The following is a 10,268-nucleotide window of genomic DNA, read 5'->3' on the forward strand; positions in this document are numbered from 1 at the left end:
TGAAGTCGGAGTGAAAAGGGGGGATTTCAGGAAAATAATTAATTTCACCAATATACGCGATTAGAAACACTTCAGCACTGCTCAATATTTAATTGTACACGTGACAAATGAACAACATCAGCTGGAAAATTAAAGGAATTATTTACCTTGTGAGGACGCCTATAGTCGACACCTCGGCCAATTCATCTTTATAGGAATGTCAACCATCCCAGGCTGCACAGAGATAACACAAATGAAGATTAGAGCCTGCCATTCCTTCGTCCTATATGTTAACCTGATTGTTAACAGCCAAAGGCCTGCTTCCACATTTTAAAATTGTTAACATTTATTTTGGACTTGACAATTCGCCCCCTTGTCTCCCTGCACCTTACACAAGCGTTTGTTTGCATTTAACCATTTCAATAAATAACTTCCTCAATATTTACACCGTCAATTACTAATTTAAAAAACATTACGAACTATTCGCTTTAGGTTTTTGAACATGTCAGAGGTGACTCGCATCCACAAACACACACAGGCCTACATCCGGTCCAATCGGGTCATGATAGAACCGGGTTCATCTGGGTTCCTCTGTATAAATATAAATATAAGGTCCGTCTGCGGCCGAACCACCTCTCAGCGGAGGAGGAGTAGATGGTGATCCAGAGGACGGAGGAGACGCCGCCGCTCCGTGTGCCTCGCGGAAGGCGGGATTAAATCAAAGAGCGCTCGGCAGACCTGTTTGTGTCACAGCCACTGCGCATGCGCGCGGGGCTCCTCCACGCTACCTGCTGCCGAAGCCAGTATTTCACAGTGGGCCCCAGCCCGGGTAGATCAGTCAGGAGCCTGGACACAGCCCGGGTACATCAGTCAGGAACCCGGACACAGCGAGCCGCAGTGTGGTGGTGTTACGCACCGGACAGAAGGAGACACAAAGACACTTTGGAAGAAGAAAAGTCTCCTCCAGCTTTTATTCAGCTTTGCGCTCTTCTATGGATGTCGTCATGAGTCAGAAGACCTGAAGAGAGTATCGAGAGACAACGGCTACTTTTTACTTTTCGAGAGGATATCCGACGGTGGGATGAAGAATTAAAGTTCATGTAAGTAACCTCCCATTCCTTCGTAATAAAGGCGATGTGTTTTTATTCAGGATCAGTGTTTATCTCGGTGTTTATCTCGGTGTTTAGTGGCTCCGCTTTACGCACCAAACTGACTTTTCTCTCGTTCGCGCTTCTGTCTCCAGATCAACTCTGTGCCAACATGTCTAAACCGATGGATCACGTCAAACGTCCAATGAACGCGTTCATGGTCTGGTCCAGAGCCCAGCGGAGGAAAATGGCGCAGGAGAACCCCAAGATGCACAACTCGGAGATCAGCAAGCGGCTGGGCGCCGAGTGGAAACTTCTCACCGAGTCCGAGAAGAGGCCGTTCATCGACGAGGCCAAGCGGCTGCGGGCGATGCACATGAAGGAGCACCCAGACTACAAGTACCGGCCGCGGCGGAAGCCCAAAACGCTGATGAAAAAGGACAAGTTTTCCTTCCCGGTGCCGTACAACCTCGGAGAGCACGACGCGCTGAAGGTGTCCGGTTTGACAGGCGGCTCGCTGTCCGAGTCCCTGATGGGGAATCCGGACAAGGCGGCCGCTGCTGCTGCCGCCGCGGCCGCACGGGTCTTCTTCAACCCGTCCATGGCCAACCCGTACTCTTTCTTTGACCTGGGATCCAAGATGTCCGAGCTTTCCCCGCACTCGTTTCCGTACGCATCTCATCTCGGCTACCCGGGCGCCGCGACGGCTTTTTCCGGGAGCGGCGGTGGAACCCACGCCCACACGCACACACACCCTTCCCCGGGCAACCCGGGCTACATGATCCCCTGTAACTGTACGGGCTGGCCTTCAGCTGGACTCCAGCCCCCCTTGGCGTACATCCTCCTGCCCGGGATGGGCAAGCCGCAACTCGACTCGTACCCGGCGTACGCCGCGGCTTTATGATAGCGGCGCCCAGACACACTTTGGACTTCATGGGAAAAGAAAAAAAAATAACATGCAAGAGTTTATTATGCATGCACAAACTTGTTCATGTGATGAAGTGCTCGTGGTCCCTCCCAGATATCACGTGTATATGTTGATTACTAGTACCTTAATCCAAGGTCATGTTTATTTGGAAGTCCCTCTCTAAGTTAAGGGCTCTGCGGGCCACCTCAGAGCCTAGAGGGTTGAAGGATATATTAGCTGGTAGACGGGGAAGCTGTCCTTATCAATGTGAATACTCCGTCAAATGCTACTCTATTACTGTTTTATTTTGCGTTAGACTGGCGCACCTGCTCCAACAGGTGCGCCTGTTTGGGGAGCGTCATGATCACCACTGGATACACGGACAGCGACGCGGTCATTAACACCCACTCGGACTTTGATTTCCTCCTCCGGTTTATTGTAACTCCCGATGAGGCCGACCCAGTCCCTCCTCGAACAATTGTAAATCTGTACAGGTAAAAAAAAACTCTAGGAAATTGGACACTAGGCTTAGCGTTTGGGATAGGGCCTGAGAATTGCGTATTTCACTAGAAATCTGGTTTATATTTTAAGTTTTAAAAGCCGTTTTATAGATGTCTGTAATATTTATTGTTTAGTGGAATCATCCCGGAGAATTGAGGCCATTCGAGAGGACAAAATAACTCTGTATCATTTTGCACATAAAATGTAGAGGATGTAATTTATTCAAGGTCATTCATTTACTGCCGATCTCATTTTTCTGTTATTCAAAAGTCGGATTCTCTGCCCTGTTTTTAAGAATATCAAAGTTCCCAAGGGGGTCGTGGGAAAGTGGTTTGGTTTTTTTTATTTGTCGGGGGTTTAAATGACTTCTCGACGTGTCCGCTCTCATGTGCAGCAGAGCGTGTCCTACTAACTCATATGGACTTTGTATGTTTTGTGTTTCCTTTAACACCGTTATGTACTCACAACTGTTCGCTCGTTGAGCAGCGGACTCCAATAAAGCGAATGCGGGAAAGCGGAAGGCATGGCCCTGTTTCTTGATGAGTGCCCAGATGGCCCCCTGTCCCCTGACCTGATGGTCCAGGTGAGGCGTAAGGGATCCTCCAATGAGCGCTTTTGTCCGGCCCGTGAATGGCGTGACCGGGGAATCTCAAGCAGCCCATTGTGAGCCCACAAACCAAGCCTTATTTATCACCATTTTAATCACCAATAGGATGTGAGATAAAATAGAGTGGCTTCTCTTTTAATCTTTCTTTTCTCACGGAGAGAAAAGAGCTGCTTTGAGACTCCTGAACAAATGTGTCTTTGAGGCTCTGAGCGTCGACCGAGGATCCTTTTACATCATCTGACAAACACCAAACAAAAGAAAACTAGAAACGCTTTCGACATAAAATGGAATACTTTCTAAATGACCAAAAATTTAATTATAGACACAAGTTACAAGGAAGGTGTGTGTGTGTGTGTGGTGTGGTGTGTGTGTGTGTGTGTGTGTGGTGTGTGTGTGTGTGTGTGTGTGTGTGTGCGTGCGTGCGTGCGTGCGTGCGTGGTGTGTGTGTGTGTGTGTGTGTGTGTACTGTGTAAGCCTGTGCATGTGTATTCTTGTGTGTATGTGTGTTTTGGGGGGGCGTGTTTCTAGTGGACCCCATTTATTTTAGCAGCACCCACACCTTACATAACACAGAAGACCACACTATTTAGAGAAAGACAGCCCTCCCCAGTTTACATTAGGAGATTAATTCATAAGGATCAAAGCGATTATGCAAAACTAATTTGGACAGTCCAGGGATAATTATCTCGGTCACGGTTAATTAAAGCCTTTCTCGGCGGTGTATCCTCCATTGTGTGAGGCCGATCACTTCGCTCCATGGAACTTCCCGCTCTGCCCCGACAATAACGCCATGGTGACCTCCGAGGAGAGGAGCCTCGGCTTTTACGCACTCCAAATACTTACATTTCTCCCGGTACATGCGTGGAATGTGTTGAATATTAAATTGTTTGATTCTTTCTGGCCTTTTGTGTGTGTGGAATAAAAACAGTCAATGACATAACCGTGGCTGCATTGTTTCTCTTCTCTTGAAAAGGGTGTACCTGTAAGAAAAAAACGTGTGCGTCAAAATATATATTTCTGCTTCTTAAAAAATAAACCCACAAGGCTATAGCGAACAATTGTGTTTAAAACACATGAAAGGTTGTCAGGTCGGTAGAAAGAACCCGCATTACTAGTTCAGTGACCACTTCCCTCCCTTTCTTCGCTGCCTTTATTGGGTTTTACTTGAGGAAAAGGGAAGAAGACTGAAAGGCTTTCTGTCTGCTCTGGGAGCGTTTAGACGGTCGAGGAGGTTTTGTCTGGGAACAAAACCCGGGTTGGGAGGTTTTGTGCGAGCGTTGTTTGTTGAAGTGGAGCTCTGCAAAAGCGGCTGCTTTCCCTCATTGTGATGAAAGCATCAGTGGTATTTGGAAAACTGTTAGCATTGTGCACTTTGATGAAGCAATCAGTGGTATTTGGAAAACTGTTAGCATTGTGCACTTCTTCTGTGTCCATTGTGGAGCGATTCTTTTCACAAGGTTTTTTTCAGCCGATCCAGCTGGCCGGACTGAATAGCACTGCAATGTGTACACGCATTGTCCCTGCAGGCCCCTTCAAGTAGCCTACCGTGAATGGAGTGAGTCGACACTGCATGACAGTGAAACAACATAATAAAAAATACATGAGCGCATGAATAGAAGCAGGCGCATAAATAAATAAAATGGTGGCCAAAACTGGATAAACTGAATGACAAAACGGTGAAAGGGGAACAAAAGATATTTAACACGGCAGATTAGCATTAGAATGCAATCGACAAGCCAGAACAATTGATGAATAGGTTTACCGGCCAAGAAAGAAATGGACTAAATGCCTTTTGAATAGATAGCCAGTGCGTTTCTTTCTATCTGACGAGGGAAGTGAATGGAAAGGTGGGATCGACCCGGAAATATCTCAGGAAACTTCTCTCATAAAACATTACAATCTTGGACACAGAGTATTGTGTCCAAGATTGTCATCCGATTGTCAACCTATAGCTGCACACTGTGAAAAACTTATTTTAATTATTATCATTATTATTATTCTATTATATATATAATAATAATAATAATATATTATTATTATTATTATGAATTATGTTTTCTTTTTATTATTATAATTATCCTAATATTAATAGTTATTATTATTATTATTTTCGATGCATTTACATGCCACTATAGTATTCAGTATTCTAGTCACAGAGTAATCGTCGGTTCAACGTCCTGAGACGCACCTGGCGTCTCTCCAGACGCGATTCGAAACGCTCTGCCCATCATTACCGGCCTTCGTCTGAACACAACTTTATTCGCTCTTCCATGGTTTTATTTTCCTTCATTAAATAGCGTGCACCGGTAGGAGTGGGGCAGGTGGAGCGGAGGCATTCTGACGCAATCTCATTGGTTCCAAACGCAAACCCATTGCACCGAGGAAGAGATGCCTCCTGCTGCCGCTGACCTCTGAATCCCCCTGTTGAGACATTCCACCAACACCAGCAGCTTCCAACTTTGTAACACAAAGTAAGTCCAAGTCCAAGTCATTATTCCCGTGTGCGTCACTATATCTGACTGTACCTCATCGGATACCGAAGCCCTATCCATCGCTAAAGGGTCCGTGTTACGGATAAACACATACAGGCCTATGTGCCTTCAGTGTTTTGTATTCTAGTCATGTCAGTGTCAGGGTATTTTCTTCTACAACTAAATTAGACTAATTTCGGTGCCTCAAATTAAACACCCCTCCCTCTACACCTTGCAACGAGCTGCCATCCCGTTAATAAAAGCGCAAGTTCGGAATCACCAAACGTACAGCGTCCATCACACCTCCTATTTGGTTTAAGATACACAAACCAGATATCCCCAGGAATAGTATTCCGTCTGGACAGGATAAAAACAACGCAGCATCACTTGATCCTCTGCGTGTTCTCTACGTCTCTAAAACGGTGGTCTATCGAGTCCGGGTCCGAGTCCTATACACCGGCGTCGCCAGATGACCTGAAAGCGATCCCGCTATAAGACGAGCGGCCCTGCCCCCCTCCCTGCGTTCTCATAACTGCCAGCCGATGGCCTGATATCATTATGTCGTAGTGTTAAACCCTTTATGTGCCTGTAAGACATTTGTAGCGGCGAGATTAGGCAAATTAACATACATATGTAGCCGCGGTTCAACCATATTGACCTCAGAGGGGAGCGACAATGGTCACATCCCTAATTCGCCCTGGGCTGCCCTCCGAGGATGTGGATTATCACCGAGCTTCAATAGCTTGAGATGATCACATTTAGCAACCCCCCTCCCCCAGCCCCTCTCCCTTTCCCCATGAATAAAATATCAACCTGGCCGCCCTTTGAGGTAAAGGTTCCTCTGTTTGTTTGCTGAAGACTCGGCTTTTGGGGGGACGGTGGTGTCAAGGAAGTGGTGTGTGTGTGTGTGTGTGTGTGTGTGTGTGTGTGTGTGTGTGTGTGTGTGTGTGTGTGTGTGTGTGTGTGTGTGTGAGGGGGGGGGGGTTACCTGGTAACATTAGGTGTGCAGGGTGCATACTGTGCTGTGTTGAAACCATGCACGCCCACGCACACACTCTCTCTCTCTCTCTCTCACACACACACACACACACACACACACACACACACACACACACACACCACACACACACACACACACACACACACACACACACACACACACACACCTGATAGGGCCGGTCTCTCTCTCCCTCTCTCTCTGGAACCTCAAAGAGTGTGATCACTGCCTCCTCCATCTCATTTTAGGTAAATCAAAGTGTGAAAAGTCTCACCTGAAGCAATATCTCCCGCATCAGGGCTGTGGAGGTGGAGGAGGAGGTGGAGGAGGAGGTGGTGGGCCTGTTTATGAAGGCAGTGGGGGCCACATTACCTGTAATCTTCCCGGGGAGAGCCAGGTGCATTTCTTACTTCTCTATGCTCCCAGGAGGGGTTCGGGAGCAAGAAAAAAATCCCCAAATTATCTTGCATTGCACCTTTACCCACCAACACCTTAACGTAACAAATCAAAGCCTCAAAGACCCACACGTACCCCCCCCCCCCCTCCCCTCCCCCCCCCCCCCCGCCCAAGGTCACCAAATGAAATGAGAAATCAGCGCATGTACATGCCCATACAGCCATAAACATGCCACACAGCCTCTGAAGTCTGGCTCTGCTTTAAAGAGATCCCAAGTTTGTTTAATAGCACATAATGCAGCGACTACACGCCGCGGCCGGCCGCAGAAAGGAAATGCTTGAATTAGGAGCGCAGCGCTTTTCGGGGAGTTGCTGAGAGGTCCACTTCTTGTAGTGCTGAGATTGTGTGCACAACTTGTGTGCGTGCGGGAGATTGTTGCTATTAATAACTCCTGCCAAAGTACAGCGATCACTTTGTGGCCCATTTGAATATGCTCGCGAAGGAATAGGCCTTTTGAGCTCCATCTTTTTAGTCATCGCTCCGCACTCTCGTGATATTGCACTTTCCCACTGGTATCACTGGTGGTTCACCAGCAACACTTAAAGGACTGACAACAATCTGATTGAATACGATAGATCCTATACGTTATATAACGATATGCAATATTTCTTGGAAATTGTAACTGTGTTTAATTACAAAATTGAGTGGAATAATTGCAACATGAAAATGTCAACATCTAAAATCAAATCCCCTGCGTGTTGATGAGGATAGCTAGTGTTATAATATAACATGTTCAAAGTTAGTGTTATAATATAACATGTGCACCAGGATAGTTAATGTCAAAGTGTAACATATGTGCTCATAAGGATAGTTAGTGTTATAATGTAACATGTTCATGAGGATAGTTACTGTTATAGTATAACATGTTCATGAGGATGGTTAGTGTTATAGTGTAACATGTTCATTATAGTTTAACATGTGTGTTAAACCAATACAATTTGAACTCTTCTGTGCCCTCAACCAGCGGCCCGACTCTACAGCGCCCACTGCTGGCTAAAGGGACGTACTACACGGATAACGACCCTTTACGAAACATATTCAATATTAATCAAACAAAAACATTATTTCAAGTATTTCCCAAATAACTTAGGGTCCAATGTAACTGTACCATGATTGTTGAACAGGACCATGAAATAAAATAAATCAAAATACATTCAGACACATAGAGCAGTTGCTCTCCAACATTATAGGGCACATTGTGCAGGCTTATGGAAAAGTATTCATCGCGCCAACACGAAGATACCTGCAAGGCTCGGAAATAAATCAAATCATCCATTTTGATGAACCAAAAATATTAAGCATCGGATATAGTATTAACCGTCAATAAATTTGAATAACATTGGTGTGTCGCATTAAAAAAAAAAAAACATTTTGGTAAACTAACGTGACATTTCTGTCCCATTTCCAAATGACCGTTGGCAGTGATTGGCTGGCTCTCGTATTAAAATGCTCAGGTTTTAAGAGGACGCGGGTGGGAGGGAATAAAAAAATAATAACGTATCTATCATGAGTAGAAATAATGAAGTAGCTGATAGCCCGGAGGAACAGTCAGAAAGAATTATATCCTTCTGTAACGCAGGACAGAGGCGACGAGATAAGTACCTGCCACTTAATAGCACACTCCAGCACTACATGTGTCCATCAATGAAGAGATTATTTCCCCTGGTTATTACACAGAGGATCTGGAGGAGGAGAAGGAGGAGGAGCGAGGGGGAGGGAGAGGAGGAGAAGAGGAGGAGGAGGAGGAGGAGGAGGAGGAGGAGGAGAAGGAGAGGAGGAGGGGAGGGAGGAGGAGGAGGAGGAGGAGGGGGAGGGAGAGGAGGAGGAGGAGGAGGAGGAGGAGGAGGAGGAGGAGGAGGAGGAGGAGGAGGAGGAGGGGAGGGAGAGGAGGAGGAGGAGGGAGAGGAGGAGGAGGAGGAGGAGGAGGAGGAGAGAGGAGGAGGAGGAGGAGGGAGGAGGAGAGGAGGAGGGAGAGAGGAGGAGGGGAGGGAGGAGGGGGGGAGGGGGTGGAGGAGGGAGGAAGAAGACGAGGAGGAGGAAGAGGAGGAGGAGGAGATGGGGAGGAGGAGATGAAGGAGGAAGAGCAGGAGGAGGAGAAGGAGGGGGAGGGAGAGAGAGTGGTAGGATGAGGGCTGTAGATTACACCTTTAATGAGGAAAGAATGAGTCCTCTTCCCCCTACTGTGACGCAGCTCCTCTGAAGAGTACGACGTGCTGCTATTCATTTTTCCCTTTCTCAATTCTCCCCCAGAACTCTAAATAGAAATGATTACTATTATCATTATTAAGGGGAAAGGCTGAATTAAATATTGTCCTGCATTATTTATAGGGCAGTTATGATCTCGTTGTTAACAGGATTATGATTTGTGAAGCTGATCTGAGATTCCTACGCGTTGCGTTGTGATATCATGGTTTTGCGCTCAAATCTCATACTTATAATTAAGGGCTAAGGGAGACCAATCTCTACGCGATGGTACATAGTCTTCCATAACAAATCGCTATGTCCTGGAGAATTAAGGCCCTATAAAGACCGTCACCAACCACACGACTTCTACAGCGACATCAGAGACAAGATGGAAGTCAGAAGCTCACACGAAACACGCTGAACTAAAGACACACTTGTTCTCCAAGAAACAGTAATAAAGTGTGAATATAAGAGGCTGCAGTCAGTGTTGTCACTGTGACCGAACAAATATCTGTTGTTTTGTTTTCTCGTGTTTCCCCCAGCGTGACCGATTCACTTTAACCGGCAGAAAGCTGCAGAAATAATGACTTCACTGTTCCAGCGACCAGAGTCACCTCGTACAGGAGCCTTGTCGTCTTGAGCCAACAGAAACCCTCAGAGTGACTCTTCTCACATCGACGCGCGGCGGCGGCGGCGGCGGCGGCGGTGGGACCCATCGTGCAGAGCGGGCTCCTTACCCTAATTGGAGGTAATGTCAAGGTGTTCAAGGTAAATCTATTATGAATGGTCTCATTCTGCTGTGGAACAACACTGTACAACCTACTACATATTCATGTGGCACGTGTGTGTGTGTTTGTATGAGTATGTGTGTGTGTGTGTGTGCACATTTGTGTGTGTGTCTTTTGTATGTGTGTGTGTGTTTGTGTTTGCCTGTTTCTGTTATAATGTGTGTGTTTGCCTCTGTCATCATTTATGCGGTCGTTTGTGTGTGCTTGTGTGTGCGTGCGTGTCTGCATGCATGTGCGTGTGTGGGTGTGTGTGTCTGCACGTTTGTGTGTGTGTGTGTGTGGTCGTTTGC

At 46.6% G+C, this 10,268-nt stretch overlaps 1 protein-coding gene across 1 annotated transcript; it reads left to right on the forward strand.

Annotated features, from left to right (window-relative positions):
• Positions 1–764: 764 nt before the first annotated feature.
• Positions 765–2,989, forward strand: sox21b (SRY-box transcription factor 21b). The gene is made up of 2 exons (XM_030343270.1): positions 765–1,079; positions 1,223–2,989. The coding sequence occupies exon 2, from the start codon at positions 1,240–1,242 to the stop codon at positions 1,969–1,971; it is 732 nt and encodes a 243-aa protein (XP_030199130.1). The 5' UTR covers positions 765–1,079; positions 1,223–1,239; the 3' UTR covers positions 1,972–2,989.
• The last annotated feature ends 7,279 nt before the right edge of the window (positions 2,990–10,268 follow it).

This window comes from Gadus morhua, chromosome 20, assembly GCF_902167405.1.
Source record: "Gadus morhua chromosome 20, gadMor3.0, whole genome shotgun sequence".
NCBI lineage: Eukaryota > Metazoa > Chordata > Actinopteri > Gadiformes > Gadidae > Gadus > Gadus morhua.